The 21,286-nt window shown below is 51.8% G+C and overlaps 9 protein-coding genes across 9 annotated transcripts; 8 read left to right on the top strand and 1 right to left on the bottom strand.

Annotated features, from left to right (window-relative positions):
• Window positions 1-2,060: 2,060 nt before the first annotated feature.
• On the top strand, window positions 2,061-3,035 carry TrAFT101_010579 (uncharacterized protein; the record flags this gene model as incomplete). The annotated part of the gene is made up of 5 exons (XM_024904567.1): window positions 2,061-2,110; window positions 2,196-2,246; window positions 2,305-2,354; window positions 2,473-2,562; window positions 2,644-3,035. The coding sequence occupies 5 exons, from the start codon at window positions 2,061-2,063 to the stop codon at window positions 3,033-3,035; spliced, it is 633 nt and encodes a 210-aa protein (XP_024755408.1).
• Window positions 3,036-4,259: 1,224 nt separating this feature from the next.
• On the top strand, window positions 4,260-4,871 carry TrAFT101_010578 (uncharacterized protein; the record flags this gene model as incomplete). Its single annotated transcript, XM_024907102.1, has 2 exons — window positions 4,260-4,782; window positions 4,858-4,871. The coding sequence occupies 2 exons, from the start codon at window positions 4,260-4,262 to the stop codon at window positions 4,869-4,871; spliced, it is 537 nt and encodes a 178-aa protein (XP_024755407.1).
• Window positions 4,872-5,225: 354 nt separating this feature from the next.
• Window positions 5,226-8,529, top strand: TrAFT101_010577 (uncharacterized protein). The gene has a single exon (XM_024901347.2). The coding sequence runs from the start codon at window positions 5,368-5,370 to the stop codon at window positions 8,239-8,241; it is 2,874 nt and encodes a 957-aa protein (XP_024755406.2). The 5' UTR covers window positions 5,226-5,367; the 3' UTR covers window positions 8,242-8,529.
• On the bottom strand, window positions 8,386-9,916 carry TrAFT101_010576 (uncharacterized protein). The gene is made up of 4 exons (XM_066129009.1): window positions 9,759-9,916; window positions 9,620-9,684; window positions 9,344-9,563; window positions 8,386-9,277 (listed from the first exon to the last, which is right to left on the bottom strand). Exons 3-4 carry the CDS (start codon window positions 9,529-9,531, stop codon window positions 8,419-8,421), a joined length of 1,047 nt encoding a protein of 348 aa, XP_065985139.1. The 5' UTR covers window positions 9,532-9,563; window positions 9,620-9,684; window positions 9,759-9,916; the 3' UTR covers window positions 8,386-8,418.
• TrAFT101_012065 (uncharacterized protein) lies at window positions 9,620-10,240 on the top strand. Its single transcript, XM_066129465.1, has one exon. It carries the CDS (start codon window positions 9,702-9,704, stop codon window positions 10,110-10,112), a length of 411 nt encoding a protein of 136 aa, XP_065985138.1. The 5' UTR covers window positions 9,620-9,701; the 3' UTR covers window positions 10,113-10,240.
• Window positions 10,241-11,703: 1,463 nt separating this feature from the next.
• Window positions 11,704-14,149, top strand: TrAFT101_010575 (uncharacterized protein). The gene is made up of 2 exons (XM_024902843.2): window positions 11,704-13,620; window positions 13,678-14,149. The coding sequence occupies exons 1-2, from the start codon at window positions 12,085-12,087 to the stop codon at window positions 13,996-13,998; spliced, it is 1,857 nt and encodes a 618-aa protein (XP_024755403.1). The 5' UTR covers window positions 11,704-12,084; the 3' UTR covers window positions 13,999-14,149.
• A 1,025-nt stretch (window positions 14,150-15,174) lies between these two features.
• Window positions 15,175-16,831, top strand: TrAFT101_010574 (uncharacterized protein). The gene has a single exon (XM_024909017.2). The coding sequence runs from the start codon at window positions 15,308-15,310 to the stop codon at window positions 16,754-16,756; it is 1,449 nt and encodes a 482-aa protein (XP_024755402.1). The 5' UTR covers window positions 15,175-15,307; the 3' UTR covers window positions 16,757-16,831.
• A 439-nt stretch (window positions 16,832-17,270) lies between these two features.
• TrAFT101_010573 (uncharacterized protein) lies at window positions 17,271-19,305 on the top strand (the record flags this gene model as incomplete). Its single annotated transcript, XM_024901373.2, has 2 exons — window positions 17,271-17,440; window positions 17,598-19,305. 2 exons carry the CDS (start codon window positions 17,271-17,273, stop codon window positions 19,303-19,305), a joined length of 1,878 nt encoding a protein of 625 aa, XP_024755401.2.
• A 1,122-nt stretch (window positions 19,306-20,427) lies between these two features.
• TrAFT101_010572 (uncharacterized protein) lies at window positions 20,428-21,222 on the top strand (the record flags this gene model as incomplete). The annotated part of the gene is made up of 1 exon (XM_024909016.2): window positions 20,428-21,222. The coding sequence occupies one exon, from the start codon at window positions 20,428-20,430 to the stop codon at window positions 21,220-21,222; it is 795 nt and encodes a 264-aa protein (XP_024755400.1).
• Between the last annotated feature and the right edge of the window lie 64 nt (window positions 21,223-21,286).

Raw genomic sequence — 21,286 nt, 5'->3', positions numbered from 1 at the left:
GTTTTACAAGAAGCATCCAAAGCTAGGAATTAGAAACTAACACATATTAATGGATCAAGTTGATATAACGATTGGCATCAAGTTTAACTGCGCAAATGCCGTTGATCATCGAGTCTCTCTGAGCCGCGACAACTGCTGGTATATCGCTTAGGGTAAGCGAAATATACGCTTTGCCATGAAACTGTCCCCGCTACGATACGCCTGCAAGGACGATGCCCAGCTCTCTATTGTCCACATGGAACGTCATTACATAAGGATTTTTTTTTTCTTTTCTTCTTTTCTTCTGCTCAATTGCTCTATAGAATAATATGTAAACTACGTGGTGGGTGATGAGTGAAACATTAGTCTTAGTTAAAATGTATTGTTATGATTTCCCCTTGTAAAAGACTATATTTTGTCTTTTTGCGATATCCATTCGACGTGCTGCTGATTTCTGCGACTGATGCAGTTGCATGACTGATGGATATTAAATCGTCAGATTCGCTGCTTGGGATCTACACCCCTTATCGTCTATTTGAGAGTGTATGCACAATACGGAGGCATCCCAGGAGGAGGAAAAGTTGCTTACCAGGTACCTCCTCAGTTGTTAAGGGTATTATTAGCAGGGAGTATTTGAAGCATGAGGGCAAAACATGTGCGTCAGAAGGTACCGCGGAGCAGCCCTGAAATTACAGCGCATCTCCGCGCGCGTTGTGACGAAGCTTAGTGCATGAGTCGCTGACTAAGTGCGAGTGAAACCAATTGCCATGCTCCAGACAGCGCTCTGTGATAGATACTAGATAGGTATTAATCCCAATACAACTTTGGCACAAGATGGGAGAAAGTTGAGTATCCACGATGCCTGTTTCCAATTTGCCCTGTTGATACTATTATCGGTCCATTTAGACTTTAGAGGCCGTCGTTCGCCTAGCCACGTCAAAATAACAATAAAAGGGTACCTTCAACCTTGACTTTGAATTCGTGACTAAGCGTAAAGACACCCATGCAAAGTGAATTTTATTTCAGGGCCACTTCTCATCTAAAGCAGACCAGGCCGTAGCAAACCCTTGATTCACACAGTGTCTGCTACAAGTACCTATATACCATGGATCCAATACCAGAGTAGGTAGCAGCAGTATGCATGTACAGAAGCATGGAACGCAGCAGAGCTGCAGCCTCTGCCATCGGCGCTTATGCCAGTGCTCAAGCTCTACAACTACCTGAACTCTATTTGTGGCTGTGCCGGGGTTGATCAGCACTGATAATCCATAGCTGGAGCTGATCATGACTGCTGCCCCTCATTCTGCCCGCTCATAGGTACAAATCGCATAGCCGCCGGCGTCAGCCGTAATGCCGCAGGCCAAAGCCAAGATGGTTCCTGGACAGAACAATCTGACCGTCTGCGCTCCAATGCAGGATAGACTTTTGCGCAGCGGCGCATATACAGCCCGACCGACGGGCACAGCGCAGCCTACTGCAGCCTGCTGTAGCCGACTGTAGCAGGCCGTAGCAGGTACGTGCACATGGCACTGCTGCGACACTTCACCACGCATAGTACAGAGCAGGTAGCGTGTACAGTGCCGTGGCGCCGAAATAACCCTCAACCCCGATGCAGAAATTAGGCTGGCCAATGCGCTGTCCCCTCCCGCCCAAGGCCTAGCCGCCCATTTCGGCGCTCTGCTGGCTGCTATAAACAGACGCTGGCTCCACTCGGGCCCCCGTTAGCACCCAATAATTCGGAGCGGCACCTGCATGCATGGTCCTTTGCTGCTGTACTTTGTACTTTGGCGCTACTCCCGTGCCTCGCCTCGCTTCGTTTCGCTTCGCCTCTCGTCCTCCTGCTCCTGATTCCATTCCATCTCGCCGCCTCAGAGTCTCCTCATCCAACAATCGATACCCAAAAGGCAGCGCCACGCCCAGCACGCGTCCCCGCGACAAAGACGACTCTACGCGATACCTCAGGCCAGCACAGACGAGCCCGCGCAATCGATCCAACTGCTGCCGTACAGCCTCGACGCCTAATTTCCTTTCTGCTTCATCTTCATCTTCATACTTCATCTCCATACTCTACACACAGCACAATGCCTCTCTGCGGTGGATCCAAGACGGTGCAGCGCAAGCTGGTTCTTCTGTATGTGGTCAACTCAACTCCAAGCCTCTCTAGCCGGCTACGAGATGCGATGCCTTGCTAATCTCTTTTTCTTGCCTGTCTATAGGGGCGATGGTGCCAGTGGAAAGACTTCGCTGCTCAACGTCTTCACGAGAGGGTATGTCGCCGATTCGCCCGTGTCTAGCGATCGATCTGACCTAACGCTTGCCCGATAGATACTTCCCGACCGTATACGAGCCTACCGTCTTCGAAAACTACGTTCATGGTACGACACTGTGTGCCACGCAAGCAGCTCTACCCTCGGGCTCTTTTCTTTTTTTTTTTTTTGTTCTTTGGGCAGAGTAGACAATCATGGTCATGGGGCTAATTAACTCGCGGCGCAGACATCTTCGTCGACAACGTGCATATCGAGCTCTCGCTCTGGGATACAGCTGGTCAAGAAGAATTCGACCGTTTGCGATCGCTCTCCTACGGTACTACGCCCTGTTCATTTCCTGGCAGCCCCACTTCCATTCCATGCTTTGCATTGCGTGGCTAACGTTGCATGCTCTCAGATGACACCGATTTGATTGTGCTCTGTTACTCGGTCGATAGCAAAGACTCGCTAGAAAACGTCGAATCCAAATGGGTCGGAGAGATTGCTGACAACTGCCCCGGCGTCAAGCTGGTTCTCATCGCCCTCAAGTGCGATCTCCGCCAGACGGGCGACGAGGAGCCTGAAGAGGCCGACGCAGCAGCCGCAGCAGACGGCAACGCACAGCGCGAGAAGCCCCCGACTATTTCCTACGACGAGGGCCTCGAGGTCGCCAAGCGAATAGGCGCATCCCGCTATCTCGAATGCTCGGCCATGAAGAACCGCGGTGTCAACGAGGCTTTCACAGAGGCCGCCCGAGTAGCGCTAAGCGTCAAGAAGGAGAGGGAAGACAACAAATGCACACTCATGTAAGGATTTGTAGCTTCTGACGCTCCGTTTTATATCGTGGTCCTCTTCTTGATACCCTCCCTCGATATACTTTTCAAACCGCCACTCGAGGCGGAAAGGCAATATTTCAGCAGCAACGACGCATTCAATTTTTTTAACCGCCTTTTATTTCCTTTATTTCCTTTTTCTTTATCACATGGTGTTTTCTTAGGTCTTCACCACTTGCTTTTCTTTGTTTCTTCCAACAACTTTTTTTTTTATCAATCTATCATGGACCTTCACCGTACATATTTGACTGCGGAATGACCGATTTGCGGTTTTTTATTTTGTTGTAATTTTCCTGGAATGGAGCGAAGGAGCTGAGGCTGGAGAAAAATGTTTGATACACACTACATGCTTCTGCAGCGTATTTTCGACGCAGGCTAGATTTCTCATCACATTTTTTTTGTTCTTTGTACAGCTTTGTATTAAAGAGGAGATTATTGCTTGTGTCTTAGACCAGGATCGAATGCTAACGTTTCGTTTGTTTTCACGGGTGTGACGTGCAAATTTGCCGGCTCGAAGACTATCTATTTAGTGTCGAGACATGACGCTGCGCTGCTGTATGAGCTGTGAGAGTGGTGTGAAGTACAATGCGCTAAACGACAGGTTTTATGTAGCCCAATGCAAGGAAAGAAGACGTCGCTATTATTAGCAGCATCTCGATGGCATCTTTTGTTACTTACAGCCATCGGCATGAGCTATCGACCCTGTTCTGTTCAACTGCCCGATCCTGAGAAGCGGTGATGACATCTAGTCTGAGGCTGATGCGGCCAACGCAGTAGCTGCTGCATGCATAAATTGCTTCTCTCGTCGCCTCTACACCAATACCGTCATGCTCGTAGCCTGATTGGTTCTTGACCATCGCAAGCAGTCGTTTGTTGTGGTTAGCTACACCAAGATTTGACGTCACCGCGGCGATCGTGCGATCATCGCTTCAAGGGATCAAGCAGGTTTGCCCAGCGACATTATCATCGGCGTCATCACCAGGACTGTGCGCAGGTAGAAGAAAGGAATGCCAAGAAAAAAATAAATATCGAAAAGGACCCTGAGGATACAACCCTTTATACTTGTTCTTTTTTTCGTTATTTATTCATTACACATTTCTGTCTCACAATTACATACACAAGGCACAATACGTTTTGCCACCTACCTACCTAACATATACTACACCACACAAGGATCTACACAGCCACCAATACAACCATCATGCCTTTCTTCAGCCGCAGTGAGCCCTCCCCAGAGCCCGTCTATCAGCCCGAGCCCGTGGCTGCCGAACCACCGGCCCGCAAGCACAGCCTCTTTCACCGCAACCGGGACGTGTCGCCGGCCTCGTCCCGCCGAACCGGCTCCATCGCCAGCTCGGCCGGCAGCGCAGGCCCGGGCCACACCAAGGGCTACACCAACAACACCTCCGGCAGCAACTCTGGCGGCGGCCTCTTCCGCCACAGCACCGACAGCTCGGCCAGCAGGGGCCGCCGCAGCCTGTTCCACCGCGACAACGGCGCCAATGCCCTGGACCCCAGCATCCTCCAGGCGAGGGAGCATGTGATGCAGGCTGAGGCGGCCGAGGTCGACGCTGATCGAGCACTTGGCGAGGCGAGGATGCGGGTGAGGGCTGCAAAGGACCACGTCTGGAGACTCGAGGAGGAGGCCAAGGAGGAGGCGAGGAGGGCCAAGATCAAGCAGGAGCAGGCTCGTGAGGTGTCCAAGAGAGGACAAGGCCTTGGACGTAAGTTGTTGTCATATTATCCTCATCATCAACATGGTCCATCCTGTGTTACATGTTTGCTGACTATTGCCCTAGGCCATGGCTTGTAAAAGAAACGAGACGCAATGCCACTGCTGTATTATTTAACTAATTCACTTACACAATGTTACGATACCTTCTCGGATGGTTGTACGAATGCCCGGAGTAGGATATGATGAATGATGTATTAATATTGCGCTGCGATGAAATTGGAAAAAATAAATAAGATACTGCGTTATTAGTATTATTAGCTGTAATTTTATACTTTTTTTTTTTATTCTTTTCTTGATGGATCCAAGCTTCATACCCAAGCTACCACTTTAGTACCTACTTACCTCTGATCTATTCATGTTGCACAGCCGCAAGTACTGATTGATGTGCAACCACCGCTTATCAATGACGCAACGCCATCTACTAATCGACCAATAGCTTCCATCCACTCCATCAGGCACTGCTGATGCCCGTTTCCCACCACCCGTTGATTTAGCTTTTGTAAACAATCCACCCGCCCACGCCAGGCAAAACAACAATCTTCCAGATCAATGGCCGTGTATCTTCTCTAAGCAAATGGCGTCCACTCGAGATCCCGCCAAGGAGGGCCTCCTGCGGGAGCATGAACTCGCCCAACAGCGCAGCTCAATCGACTCCAGAGAAGACGACCTCGATCTTGATGAGCTGAACCCGCCCCTCAAAGATGGAGATTTCACGCAAGACTCGTCGCGATTGAGCGGCGCGAGGCAGCAGAGCGCGGTCCCTGGACGTCTGTCATGGATGCTGCCTCGGCGACTTCGCAGGAGCCGCTGCTGTATTGCCGTCCTCAGTGTTGTCGGCATCATCGTCCTGTTAATGGCCGCCGGGGGCGTATTCGGGATCAAAAAGCTCAGAATCACCCCTCTGGATGGGAAATCGCCGCCATGGTATCCTACGCCTAGGGGAGGCACCGTTCGCCAGTGGGCCGACAGCTACAAAAAAGCCGCTGACGTGGTGTCCAAGATGACGCTGCCGGAAAAGGTCAACATCACGACTGGCACGGGATGGAGCATGGGCCTCGCAGTGGGCAACACGGCGCCAGCAATTCACGTTGGATTCCCTGCACTGGCTCTGCAGGATGGACCGCTGGGCATTCGCTTTGCAGACAATGCTACGGCTTTTCCGGCTGGTATTACCGTTGGCGCAACATGGAATAGGCAGCTCATGTATGAGCGCGGCAAGGCTCACGCACTGGAAGCTCGTGGCAAAGGAATCAATGTGCTGTTGGGTCCTGCCATTGGCCCCTTGGGGAGAATGCCTGCTGGCGGGCGCAACTGGGAGGGCTTCGGCTCGGATCCGTATCTCCAGGGCGTTGCTGGCTCTCAGACCATCAAGGGTATCCAGGATCAGGGCGTCATGGCCACCATCAAGCACTTTATCGCCAACGAGCAAGAGCATTTCCGCCAGGCGTGGGAATGGGTGCTGCCGAATGCCCTGTCGTCCAACATCGATGACCGCACCCTGCACGAGATTTATGCCTGGCCATTTGGAGACGCCGTCAAGGCCGGTGTTGCTAGCGTCATGTGCTCCTATAACATGGTGAACAATTCATACGCCTGTGGTAACTCGAAGCTGCTCAATGGCATTCTCAAGGACGAACTTGGATTTCAGGGCTTCGTCATGTCGGACTGGCTGGCACAGCGATCAGGCGTGGGTAGTGCCCTGGCTGGATTAGATATGAGCATGCCAGGAGATGGCCTGCGTTGGCAGGATGGCAATTCTCTCTGGGGACCCAATCTCTCCCGCGCTGTCCTGAACGGTTCGCTGCCCCTTGAACGACTCAACGACATGGTTGTTCGAATAGTCGCATCGTGGTATCAGCTTGGGCAAGATGATGAATCTCTGTTCGATAGGAAAGGACCCAACTTTTCTTCGTGGACAAATGAGAAGATGGGTGTCACATCGCCCGCTAGTCCATCGCCTCAAGATAAGATTGAAGTTAACAAATTTGTCAACGTGCAGGCCAATCATTCGATACTGTCTCGCCAGGTGGCCACGGAAGGGACCGTTCTGCTTAAGAATGAAGGCGTTCTCCCCCTTAGCCTTGATGGGGAACTGGGCGAAAACGACCAAAAGTCAACCAAGAGAGATGGTAAAGTAAGGATAGGCATTTTTGGAGAAGATGCTGGTCCTGGCAATGGTCCGAATTATTGCGAAGACAGATCGTGCAATCAAGGCACTCTGGGATCTGGCTGGGGAAGCGGTGCGGTCGAGTTTCCTTACTTGATATCTCCTGTCGAGGCTCTCCGAGGCAAATTTAACAAGGAAAAGGTCCAGTTCACGGAGCATCTAAAGAATGATAAACCAGCAGCAGATCTCGTCAAGAATCAAGATATATGCTTGGTCTTCATCAACTCCGACTCGGGCGAAGGATATCGTAACTGGGATGGGGTTCGTGGTGACCGCAACGACCTCCTGGCGCAAAAGGGAGGCGAAAAGCTTGTCACTGAAGTTGCGGCCAACTGCGGCGATGGTTCAGGCACGACGATTGTCATTATTCACTCTGTCGGACCCGTGTCTGTAGATGGATGGATTGACATTCCCAGCGTCAAGGCGCTCATTTCTGCCAACCTACCCGCACAAGAGAGCGGAAATGCCCTCGCGAGCATCATATTTGGAGAGGAAAACCCGAGCGGCAAGCTCCCATATACTATTGGCAAATCTCTCAGCGATTACGGAGAAGGTGGACAAATCATGTATTTGCCAAACGGAGCTGTCCCGCAGCAAGATTTTAACGAAGGCCTGTACATCGACTATAGACACTTTGACAAGTATAACATCGAGCCGCGTTACGAATTTGGATTCGGACTTTCATATACGAGGTTTGATTACAACAATATCCAAGTTACGGGGACCAAACCGAAATCACCTCTGCCAGATGAGCGACCACCACCTGAGGTCCAGCCACCGCAGTTTGACTCCACCATTCCTGATGCTAAAGAAGCGTTGTACCCAACGGGTATTCGCAAACTAAAGAAGTACATCTACCCGTACATCGAATCTGTTGATGACATTAAGAAGGGCAAGTATCCTTATCCCGACGGCTACGATGCTCAACAACCCCTATCCGGCGCAGGCGGTGGCGAAGGCGGCAATCCATCACTATGGGAACCCCTCGTAACTGTGGCTGTCCAAGTGACCAACTCAGGGCAGCGTGGCGGCAAAGCCGTCCCTCAGCTCTATCTCTCGTACCCCGAATCGGACACGATTGACTTCCCCGTCAGGGTTCTGCGCGGATTTGACAAGCTGTTCATTAAAGAAGGAGAAACGAAGACGGTGGAGTTTGTGCTGACAAGGAGAGATTTGAGTTATTGGGATGTAGAGAGGCAGAATTGGGTTATTCCAGATGGGCAGTTTACGTTTGCGGTTGGCGAGAGTTCAAGGGATTTGCGAGTGACCGGCACATGGTGACACATGACAGAGTATTATTAAAAGACGTGATTGGGATATGATTGATACGATTGGGATATTAAGGTACTACTACTTGGATATTTGACCACATACAGCAACATAGAAGGCTATAAAGAAATACATCTATCTACAAATTGTCAGAGGTTTAAAGCATGGCACCAGATATCAATTAACCAATCAGTCTAAAAGAGAGGAATACGCGTTCAACGCCAACTGTCCTCCCAAATGGGCATACAATACATTCCCACCAGCAATCTCGCCGTTTCTAATCAGTCCCATCATTCCTGCCAGACTCTTTCCCTCATATACCGGATCAGTGATGAAGGCTTCTGTGCGTGCGCCAAACTTCATGGCCTCAATCGTCGTCTCGTCCGGAATGCCGTATATCTTGGCATTGAATCTCTCATCCAGAACAACATCAGCCTCGGTGATGTCCGCCTCTGAGAGACCAATCTTGGCAGCAGTGAATTTAGCAATACGCAGGACCTGCTCAAACGTCTCCCTGGGCTTCCCCGAGGCATCAACGCCAATGATCTTACGCTTCGGCGATCCCAGCTTCAACTGCGCCAGCTTGAAACCGGCAATCATCCCTGCCATCGTCGACCCCGTCACAGCACAAACAATGACCGTGTCGAAAAACACGCCCATGTCCTTCTCCTGCGCCTCCACCTCCAGCGCCCACCTCGCAAATCCCAATCCTCCCAGCGGATGGTCCGACGCGCCCGCAGGGATGTAATACGGCTTCCTCCCGCTGCCCTCCAGCTCGGCCTTGAGGTTCGCCAGCGTGGGCTTGTGTTCGATGCCGAAGAGCGACGGGTCCAGGCGCACGTCGCCGCCCATGAGGCGTGAGAGCTGGATGTTGCCGACCTTTTCGTAGCCGGCATCGTCCCAGTCGACCCAGTGCTCCTGGACGGTGGCGGCCTTGAGGCCCAGCTTGGCGGCGACGGCGGTGACGGCGCGGGTGTGGTTTGACTGGACGCCGCCGATGGAGACGAGGGTGTCGCAGCCTTGGGAGAGGGCTTCGGCGGCGAGGTATCTGAATTGCGTTGATGAGGAAATGGCTGTAGTAGGTATATGAGAGCGTGGGTTGTGTTATATTTACTCTAGTTTGCGGACTTTGTTGCCTCCGTAGGCAAAGCCCGAGTTGCAGTCATCGCGTTTGGCGTAGACGGTGACTTTGCCGCCGAGAGCAGCGGATATACGGGGGAGGTGTTGGATGGGGGAAGGGCCGAAGAGGAGAGGTTCGAAGGGGATGCTGGCCAAGGGCTCGGGGATGTTGAGGGTGGCCATTTGGATGAGATGGGATGTGATTGATGATGACGCTATGTTGATATTAATGATGGCTCTTTGTTGCTTGGAGAATGAAATATCGTGATACAGATACTAAATTGAAATCAGATAGATGATGAAGCTGGGTATATCAACTGTTGTTGGAATTGGTTGCTTGAGAATGAGATGAGATGTCATGTAAGTCGGCGAAGAACGTCGTAATCATCAACTTATATACATGTACCTACATCACCAAAGGCTCGTTATTGACCACAAGGACGACTACCAAGACACCTCGCTATCCTCGGCTATCCAGCCACCGATCTCGGATAATGAAACTGAAGCTGAAGCTGAGCAAGCAGTGCAATCATGACATCCACGAGACTATCTTTGCCATCCAGGTTGCGCTAATCCAACCACACAAGACAAGCCGCTCCCCCCCACGCCGGGATGCTACAACGCGGGCAAAGACAGATTATGAGCCACTCCCCTCTGATTGGCACGGCTGGCTTTTCTGGAACAACCACCCAAGCTTTCCAAGAAACCCAACTGGTGCTATCGCTGAGGGAGGAGGGGGGTTCTCTGCCGACTCGGGCATTTAGCAGATGCCGACCTTGTGCTTGGAGGGCGCGGGGGAGTTGTTAGAGGGCGTGGGCGGATAGTGGCGGCTTGGTTTCGCTTTATTCCGCATGGGCCATGATGAATGATAAGATGCTGCAGGACTCGAGATGATACGGTGTAAGTAAATTCACATTGACTTTTGTTTCTTTTTTTTTTTAAAAAAAAAAAGCGATAATATGCCGATATTGTTCTGAGATGCCGTGATAAGGCTTGTGGTGGGGAATTAAGACGGCTGTTTCTGCCAATGTCATGGAATAAGATACAGTATTAACGACTTCTTCCACTAGCATTAACTGCCGCTACACTAGAGGTTATTCTTATAATAGAATAGGGTCTCATTTCGATGCAGATGGCTTGAGCGGAGCACTTGGCCGCGAAAGAACAAAGTCTTGGCGGACATCTGGCGTTGGAGTATCATTAGACTAGGTATATGGCTTTAGGCCTTGCAGGAGCAACAGCAAACTAAATCACATTACAGCTTTCAATTAAGTCATTTCGTTCAAACGTGGCCAAAGATCTGATCTTGTTCAATTGATCATTCGTCGTTGTTTTCTATGATGAGAGAGCGGGAAGCAGCGCGCTTCTTGATATCGACAATCGCGCCTATTCCATGTGCTGAGACATGCTACTCCCAACATAATCAAATGGTTACGGGGCATTTTCTGCCCTTGGCATTCCGATTGGCCGAATTGCCTGTTGAAGTATAAGATTTTCGACGTGCATAAGCTCTGTAAGTCTATTTACGTCGTTGCTGGTGGTAGTGCTGCTGCACAATCTGACTCGCGCACTTGTTGCAGCAATCAAGTGGGCGACTTGAATCTTGGTGATGGATGTGAAGGAGCACCACAGAGATGGAAACGGTTACAAAATGAGATTGTTGGCCTAGAGGGCTATTCTGAGAGTATAAGATACAATCGATAAACGGTGTAAAATGCGAGGTTTTGACTGACAATCATAAATACAAACGGCCGTCACAAAAAGGCAATCCTCGCCACAGAGACAAATCCCATGTAAGCGTGTGAGACGTGCGCGCCCAACAATCTACCGGTACGAGGCACTGCCCTTTCGCATGGCTATTGGGGAACACGAGCCTCATCGGCCTGGCTGGCTCTGGGCTGTACGCACCAATTGATCGATTGTTTAATTGATCCCATGTGCCATCCATTCATCCAGCCAGCCTGCTATTCGCTCCAAAAGCCTTCGCTACTCCCTCCGACAGCCCTCGAGACCCGCTATCGGTCCGTGCCGCTCACCAAAGCGGCGGCACCAACCAGAGGCTGCCAAAAAGGATGAATCCAGCACAGCTCGTCGCCATTGCATTCCATCCACTGCCGAGGGATTCATGTCAAATCGCCAGATAGTACTACAAGGAGAATAAAAAAAAAATTAAAAAAAAAAAAAAAAAAAAAGTCCAAAGCACAGGATTCGCAGCAGCCCGAAGGAATGGAACAACTGAATGGCCCGGCCCGCCGCCTAATCGGGCAGCCTCCCTCGCCTGATAGCGGGCGTTATCGCCTTTATCCATTTATCTCACCACCGGGTTCGCGGTCCCACATTCAAAAAGCTTTCTGCCAGGGCCTGACGTCTTTCATTTCGCCTGGCCCTTTTTTTGCGTTTTCACGGCCGTGTTCAATCTGCCTGGATGCCACTCGGATCGTGCTGACAATATCGCTACAAGCTTGCCGCTATTTTGTTTCTTCTTACTCTCCTTTATTGCTCTTTCCAGCATGATCTTGTGGCGGCAGATTGTCGCTCAGGTTCTGGCTCACACGCCCGCAGTCTGACCAACGACCCTGACCGAAGAAAAGACGACCACCCGCTGATAACACGGCGACGATCTGCGCGACGAAGAAGAAGAGCGCACTCGCAGCTCTAGAGACTTGATTGGCATCCACAGACGACGCAAAGGCCGCCAGAGGCTCGAGGCGCTGGGCGCTGGCTGGACATCACATCATGACGCGCCCGTCAATCAGCAACAGCTCCCGGCCTGGGCCTGGCGTGGTCAACAACGCTCAATCCAGAGGCTCCAGATCTTCAGGCTCGTTCCATGCCGGCGCGCCCATTCCCAGCATCGCCGCTCTGCGACGCCCCTCGATCCCGCGATACCAAACCTTTCCGACGCCTCCGCCCAAACCGCCGGGGTCCTCTTCGGACGCCTCCAGCGATCGCTTCGCCATCGACTCCGACTCGTCGTCCACCTCCGCATCCAACGAGGACGATCAGACGCCGCTGCCCATCCGCCAGCTTCTGCTTCTGGCTTTCCTCTCGCTGGCTGAGCAGACGGCGCTCAACTCCATCGGGCCCTATCTCCCCGAGATGGTGGCGTCTATGCCGGGAATACCAGCCGACGAAATCGGCCTGTATGTCGGTCTCCTCGCCAGCGCCTTTGCCTTGGCTCAGCTCTCCACCAACTTTCTCTGGGGGTACACGTCAGACATTGTTGGCCGGAAGCCAGTGCTGTTGGCAGGAACCTTTTCGTTGATGGGCTGCTTCTGCGCCTTTGGCTTCTGCAAGCAGTACTGGCAAATGATCTTGGTCCATGCCGCCATGGGTCTGCTGAACGGTAACGCCGCCTGTGTGCCGACGGTCCTGGGCGAGGTGACGGACCGGTCGAACCAGAGCAAAGCATTCACCTATCTCCCCGTCATTTACTCGCTGGGAGGTCTTACTGGCCCTGCGCTGGGAGGCATCCTGGTAGGACGCATGGGCAAAGAGTTTCCCTACCTTGGACCGAATGTTCTCAGTGCTGCTGTCCTTGCAGCAGCCGTCATTGTGGTGGCCATATGGTTTGAAGAAACACTAGAAGATGTCGACCAGGACCCGTGGAAGCCAACATGGACGACTCGCCTGTCAGCTCGCATCTCAAACTTCTTTAGCCGTACAAAGCCGCGGCGGGAGTCGTGGAGCACGAGATGGCCTCGCCCTCAAGCAGCTAGCCAGACACAGCCCTTGCTATCTCCAAGCTCTGACGAGGCTGGCTCCGATGACAATGATGATGCTCTGGAAGATGAAGAGGGACTGGAAGCGTCAAAGCCACCAGGCAACAACCATAAGCAGCCCACACCGTGGCGTGAGCTTCTTAACCGCACTACAATGACTCTCTTGGTTACCTATCTAATATTCCAACTGGCCAATATCAGCTTCAACAGCCTGTATCCCATCTTTGCCTCATCTCCATCCCCTGCCGGCCGAGATCTTTCCCCTACTAAGATTGGTATAAGCTTGAGCTTCGCCGGCTTAACTACCATTGTCTTCCAGGCATTCTTCTTCCAGCCGCTTAAACGCCGATTTGGAAATCTGGGAACATATCGTTTCGCGCTGCTTGGCCTGTCTATTGCCATGATTACGATACCGTGGGTTGGCTACGCTGACGATGAACCCCTTTTTGGCCTGGGCACTGGGACTATGTGGCTCTTTATTGAGCTTGGCGCGGTGTTGATATTGAAGACCATCTGTGCAGTGGGGGGGCTGTCATGCGTAATGCTCCTAGTAAGTCGATTTCAAATGACAACGAAACACACTCAAATAGCTAACACCACCATCCAGATAACCAACTCGGCGCCTTCCCACAACAGTCTTGGAACTCTCAACGGGGTAGCTCAGACACTGTCAGCCCTCGGCCGCAGCATTGGTCCTTTCGTTTCAGGCGGCTTATTTACACTATCCATGGGAATCCATCCGAAAGGCGAGGCTCTTGCATGGAGCTTGTTCGGAGGCCTGGCTTTTTTGGGCTGCATAGGATCCATGTTTATCCGAGGCAATGGGCTAGAAAGCGATGATTGGTATGATAGCGAGGATGAGGAGGATGAAAGAGATGGAGAAGCAAATGTGGCTGGGGATAGAGACATTGAACGACAGCGGGACTGAGCACAGATGTTGACAGTAAATAGTTGTTGTTGGGTTTTTGGATATAAGGCGTAATGGCAGCTAGGCGGAGAAAGACGATAATAAATAGGGGCTATTTAGCGTGACGGAATTAAAATAATAAATTACATCAAGTTTGAATGATGACTTGGATGCCCAAGGACTCTATCTCTGCCTATCCCACCAGATCGGATGTCGGCTAGACTCTTATATATCGAGCGGCAGCTTAAATCAAGCCGCTACCGACAGCCGCAACGCTTCGGCATTTCACTGTAACAGTTTACTAATACTTGCAAACCCCTGTTGCTACCTACCTACGCCTTTTCATAGGTGGACGGACTCCAGATCTGTTTCCTATTAGTAGATACGTTCAAGCATCTGATTCTGACAGCGAGCCAACCTCCATAAACAACCAAGAACGAGTCCTGATTCGCTCCCGTCAATTCAAAATAGTTCCACTCCTGAATTTGAAGATTTGAGTGATTTGCGTCAGATTTTAGGGTCAGCGGTTAAAGGGATAGTATAACCTACATGTAATCTATTCTTATTTGCCTGTGACTGTGACGGATTATATACGAGTGCATATCACGGCAGCAAGTTGCCGGCTTGGAAGTTGCTGAAGCAAGAGTTTGCGAAAAAGAAGAAAAAAAAGTGGTTATGTACAGTAATTCGGGACAATATTAGTAGCGTGACTTGTAAAAGTTTATTATTTTGTTTATTAATTTATTTTATAAAGATGTTGGATCTTGGGTGTCAGATGTTAGTACAACCGACTGGTTTCTAAATAAAATAGCGAAACATTCCAAGAGCTGTGAACAGTCTGAGGTGCAAGCGGAATAGAATCCATATCGACAAGTGAATTGACATATAATAGTTCGGAATCTCCGATCGAATGCAGAAGCACTGGTTGTTTAGACAGAGGCGTCTGCGGCGTCTGTGGCGTCTACGGCGCGGTGCTAACAAACTCATCCTCAGATTGGATATTTCGCAGGACTAATCTTTGCCAGGATACAAATTGACATGTCAATAGCATTAAACTCATCGTAGTCAATGCACTACTACATAGTTACATCTTGTCATTGCGACGCAGGAGGCTTGGGGTAAAAGTTTGAGTGATTGGGCAGAGCAGCAACCGACGTCGGTACAGCTCACAAGGCACGCAATATGTCTCACCCGTTACACAATATAAATGAGGGACAGCCTGATCCCTATTTGGTATACTTCTGCATGCCTTGGTTGGAGGCCAAGTAAACAAACAAATTGAAGACCCAAACTCATCGTTGGTCAATTATCAACAAAGAATAAAAAGAAGATGCAAACGAGGGCGTTATACACTCTCTTGGCCCTCAGCCTTGGAGTTGGCCTCGCTTCAGCTTGGGATCAGGCGCCCGCTCTCCCCGGCAGAGGCGCTCCCATTTCCGGCTCGGATCGTATCTACACTGGCGATCAGTCTTCCAATACCATCACCGTCATCAAGCCCAGCTCAGGTGAAATCCTGGGCACCATCAGCTTGGGCGACCTCCGGCTGGGCAACAACCTCAACCCGCAGTATGTCAAAGTTGTGGGCTCCCACGGGCTCGGCTTCTCTCCCGATGGCAAGCTAATTGTATCGCTGGCCGTGACGAGCAACACTGTGACGGTGTTCCGCACAGAAGACAACTCGGTGGTTTCGCAGTCGTTTGTGGACCGCAACGCTCACGAGGCCTTTTTCCAGCACGACAATCGGCACATCTGGGTGGGCACACGCGGCGTCGACCGCATCGACATCGTCGACGGCCTCAAGGGCGGCGTGGTTGGCTACGTCGAGTCGTACGGCGGGCCGAGCAAAGTCGTCTTCAGCCCCGATGGCAAGACGGCGTACGCGAACCACATCCGGTCGCCGTCGCTGTCCGTCATCGACGTTGCGCAGCGCCGCGTCGTCGCCAACATCACCGGCCTTGCCGCTGTTTTTTCGTCGGACATGATGATCTCGCCCGACGGGCAGCGCCTCTGGGCCGCGCACAAGATGGCTGGCAAGGTCTCGGTCATCGACCTCGCCGCGCAAAGGGTGATTGGCGTGCTGGACACGGGGGCCGAGACCAACCACGCGCAGTTTGCCGTCATCAACAACACCATGCACGGGTTTGTGACCGTTGCGGCAACCAACGAGACCAAGATGTACTCGCAGCCGCATGCGAGCGAGATGCCCGTCTATCTGGGCGCCATCCCTGCCAGCGGCGTCGAGCCTCACGGTCTGTGGCCCAGCGCGGACAACACCCGCCTGTATGTCGTCAACGAGCACTCCGACACGGTAGACTTCATCGACTTGACGGCCAGCCCGCCCAAGGTCGTCAAGACGGTCAACGTCGGCCAAGAGGGCCAGGCGCTCATCTACGTCTCCGGGGCCGTCTCCAGCGCCAGCAACGGCACGCAGAATCTCGGCAAGCAGGGCCTCTTTGACAAGCCCGCGCTCAACAAGCTGCTTACTGAAGCCAAGCCTTCCAACGCTCAGTCCAACCGCAGCCCGCCACCGACAGGCCTCGTCACGGTGAGGCCCGAGTCTGGGCTGGACATGCTGCAGGTGATTGGACGCAATCTGAGGCTCAACACGACATACACCGTTTCGGCCAAGGTTTCGAACTCGCTGATTCCATTGGTGGATTTCAACGCGACGGCGCCGACGGGCCCTGGGTGCGGGACGGCGCCGCAGGTGTTGGCATTTCTCAAGTTTATCGGCGTGTACGATATTGACAAGTTGGTGTTGACATCCAAGGCGGATTGAGTGAGGGAGACGCTTGCGAAGGGGGTGTGTTGTATTCGCCTGTATATAAATAGCTGGTACGAGTATACCGATGAAAATGAATATATTTTTTTCTTCAAATCAAATAATATTCGATGATTGAAATGCCGTTGCCGTAGAGTTGAAGCTGAAAGAGAAGATGGTTGAAAGGTGATATGCAGGGTAATACAGTGTAATACAGTGACTGGCCTTCTAGAACACGAGCAGCATCGCCGAGTGCTGAGTCAGCCGGCTGTGTTGTCACTGGCACCACGCTGTAGATCGCCGTCAGTTCAGCGGCGGGTGGCTGGTCCGCGTGCCTGGCCCCCCGCTGATGTCACCTGAACCTTGATGGACAGCAGTGTTTAGAGCTCCGACCAACTCGACTCCTATCCATCGCCACCATCCAGAGCCATCGTTATCATCGCTATCATCATCAATCATCGCATCCACCATCGTTATCCATCTCTCCTTTTCTTCTCCAATGGAACCTTGACCTCCCGGCTCTCGCTTCGTCATGATCCAATCCTCCCTCCTCGGCGGCTTCATCGCCGCTGCCGCCGTCCAGGCCGCGCAGCCCGGCGCTGTGAAGCCGGTTGCCGCGCCCATGCGAGACCTGACCTGGGGGCAGATCAACTTTCTGCATACAACAGACACGCATTCCTGGCTCAGCGGGCACTTTCTAGAGTGAGATGATTCCGATTTGAGCCCCCTTTCTAGAGATGCCGGTATCGGTGCTGGTATTGGTGATTCTGGCACTGGCACTGGCACTGGCATCCTATATTTCGCGAGTTACAATACCTAGGCCATAATCATTATTAGCTAACAGCTGTTCAACTTCCAGACCCTCCTTCTCCGCTGATTGGGGCGACTACGTCTCCTTCTCTCAGCACATGCGCAAGCTGGCCGACGACAAAGGCGCCGACCTACTCCTCATCGACACCGGCGACCGAATCGAAGGCAGCGGCATCTACGATAGCTCCACCCCAAAAGGCCTCTATCAATACGACATATTCGCCCAGCAGAAGATTGATATCCTCAGCACTGGCAACCATGAGCTGTATAAGGCCTATTCCATTGATATGGAGCACAACACCACCATGCCCAACTTCAAGGACAACTATGTCGCGTCGAATCTAGACTACATCGATCCTAAGAGTGGCAAGCAAGTCCCTCAGGCCCAGCGGTATCGCAAGTTCAAGACCAAGAACCTCGGCCTCAACATTGTGTCTTTTGGCTTCATATTTGACTTTGACCTTAATGCCAACAACAGCGTTATCCAAAAGGTGGCTGACACCGTCAAGGAAGATTGGTTCCAGGACGCCATAAAGGAAAAGCCCGACCTCTTTGTGGTCATTGGCCATGTCGGTGTGCGGATGGAAGAATTCAAAACCATCTTCACAGCTATCCGCAAGGAGGACTGGGATACGCCCATTGCCTTCTTTGGCGGCCACTTGCATATACGAGACGCCGTGAGCTATGACTCCAAATCGCTTGCCCTGGCGTCTGGTCGCTACCTCGAAACCATTGGCTGGATGTCCATTGATGGACTCACCAAGAAGCATCCTAAAGACGGTGACAAAGCCGATGACAAGACTGGCGAAGTGGAGGTTAACAAGGGGTTGTCTTTCACTCGCAAGTACCTTGATAACAATCTTTTTGGAATGTACTATCACACTGGCTTGAATGAGACAACCTTTCCCACCAAAGAGGGCCAAAAAGTCAGCAAGATGATTGAAGACGCCCGCAAGAGTCTGAACCTCGGCCATCGATATGGCTGCGCACCCCGAGACTTGTGGATGACCAGGGCTCCATATCCTAGCAAGGACAGCATCTACAGCTGGCTCGAGGAACAAGTGCTCCCTGGCATCGTCGCCAACAAAGACAGGAAGGATAAGCCTCGGCTGGCTATTGTCAATACGGGTGGTGTCCGCTTCGACATTTTCAAGGGTCCGTTTACGCGTGATGATACCTTCACCGTGATCCCTTTCAACAGTGGCTTCCAGTTTGTCCCCGATGTACCCTATGACATCGCCAAAAAGGTCATTGGGATTCTCAACAGCGAAACAAGGATATTCGTTGACGGCTTGCCGAACACGAGACAGTTGACCATTCCACAGCTGATGTACCCCCGTCCCACTTTTGATGGCGTAGACGAGACCGAGACCGTCGATCAAGTTGATCAAGATGCGGATGAAGCAGAAGCCCGCCTTGAGCTCCGCGGGGTCGATGCCTCGGGTGGAGGTGACGATCTCTTTGGCGGCTACACGACCAAGGACGACATCGGCAAGGACGGCGATGACACCGTCCACAAGCCAATTGACTTTTATGCCGTGCCTAACTGCATCCAGGCACAGATTGGCTTCTCGGCCGAGGAAGAGCCCAAGACGGTCGACTTTGTCTTCCTCGACTTCCTGCAGCCATGGATCATCCCTGCTCTCAAGTTTAGCGGCGGCGACTACAACGCTAATGATATAAAGCCGTATATGGAGGGGACCCTGACATCCAAATTGGCCGAGTGGATAGGCGACAACTGGAAGGAGGAATGCTAAGAAGGGGTTTTTGCCCTTTTTCGGCTCAGTTTTGCATATGCGGTTTTATGTTTTATTTATTTTTTTATTTTTTTGCCTTTTATGGTTATCAGTTTCTGACTTGCGATATAATAATGAGATACAACGATCACGATAGATTGCTAAACAAATGATACAATTTCAGCTTGGTTAACAGCCACCTCCCTCTCGGTCTAAAGCAGAAAGCGCCAGTAGTTGCAACTCCAGCATGGGTCTATACGCGTATCCAGGATACAATACCCATAAAACACCCCATGTCTACTCCGTGTCCTGTGTGCGTTATAATAACTCAATACGCGTATTTCGTATACGCCGTGCTATCAAGACAAATATTATCGTATTCGCATCTTGACACTCTAGCAAAAACAAAGATTCCAGACAATGAAAGGAAAGTATATTCAGCCAGGCCAGATCAGGCGCTATCAAGCATCTGGGCGGCCTGAATCCGCCTTGCGAGGTACGGCTGAGGAAGAATCTCAAGTCAGACAAGGCGCGGGCATTGGCAACTAAACCCAGTTCAGAGCCACTACCGATTTTTCTCAGCTGCGAAACCAGCAAGCTGTTGGTTCAATCGGGATCCTCCGCAGGTGCGGCTGAGGAGAACCATTGGGGGTGGCTTTTTTTTTTGTGTGTGTGTCTCACCCCCTCCATCTCATACATACGCGTATTAGCATATAAATAACGCCTGTGGAGGATAGAGAGAAACAAAAAAAAAAAGGGCCAAGGCGAGGCCTCACACGGGGTGGCACAAACCAGCTAGCTTTCTAGGAGCGGCTTAATGCAGGGGGTGAAGGTGCCTTGTGTGGTAGGGCCAGTTGATCCCATTTGGACAAAAAAGAAAGTGAGGCGGGCTTAGGCAAACGTGTTTGCCTGGATGGGAGATTAGGAGGAGATTGAGTGCTGAGAGGGCTCTCGTGGGCTCGTGGGTATAAGAAGAGGCAGTGCCGTTGCCTAGCATCTTCTTTGATATCTCTCTCTCTTCATATAACCACACACACATACATACATCACATAATATACATATTATATAAACAAACCGGGCTCTTCTCTTTTTTTAACATATCATCTACCACTCACACCTAAAAGCATCTCCATCTCACAACCATGCCCCTCTCCTCCAAAGTCGTCATCGTCACCGGCTCCGCCAGCGGTCTCGGCCGCTGCATCGCCGAAACCTTCCTCTCCCGCGGCGCCAGCGTCACAATCTGCGACGTCAACAAGGAGCGCCTCGCCACCGCCTCATCAGAGCTCTCAGCCAGCTTCTCCCCAGAACGCCTCCTCGCGGTGCAAGTCGACGTTACGGACGAGAAATCCGTCCAGTCGCTCGTAGAGCAGACCGTCCAGCGCTTCCACCACATCGACGTCGTTGTCAACAACGCGGGAATCATGGACAAGTTCGCCCCCGTTGGCGACTGCGACACAGGGATGTGGGATTCCATCCTCAACGTAAACCTCACAGGTGCTTACTTCGTCACCAAGCACGCCATGCCGCATCTGCTGGCTCGCGCAGAGGAACGTGGAGGCGGCGAGCAAGGCAGTCTCGTCATCAACATCGGTTCCACGGCGTCCTTCTCGGGCCTGACTGCCGGAGTGGCCTACACCGTCTCCAAGCATGGCCTCGTTGCCATGACGAAGCACACAGCGGGCTATTATGGCCCCCGGGGCGTGTACTCGGTTGCGCTGCAGCCCGGTGGCATGAATGAGACGAGGATTACTGATGCGTTTTCGTCGGGCATGCATAAAGAGGGACTCATGGCCATCAAGGAAGCGCATCCCAAGACGATCAATGTACCCATCAATCATGTGGCCAGATACGCAGCGTTTCTGAGCGAGGACGGCATTGGTCAGAGTTCGAATGGAGGCTGCATCACCATCACTGGTAACTGGCCTGAAGCGTAAGTAACAAAGTGATACTCAATAGCATCAACGGGAGAGGAAGAAACATAATAGATAAACAGAAGGG

This window comes from Trichoderma asperellum, chromosome 6, assembly GCF_020647865.1.
Source record: "Trichoderma asperellum chromosome 6, complete sequence".
Lineage (NCBI taxonomy): Eukaryota > Fungi > Ascomycota > Sordariomycetes > Hypocreales > Hypocreaceae > Trichoderma > Trichoderma asperellum.
This window is presented reverse-complemented; position numbering and strand designations above follow the sequence as displayed.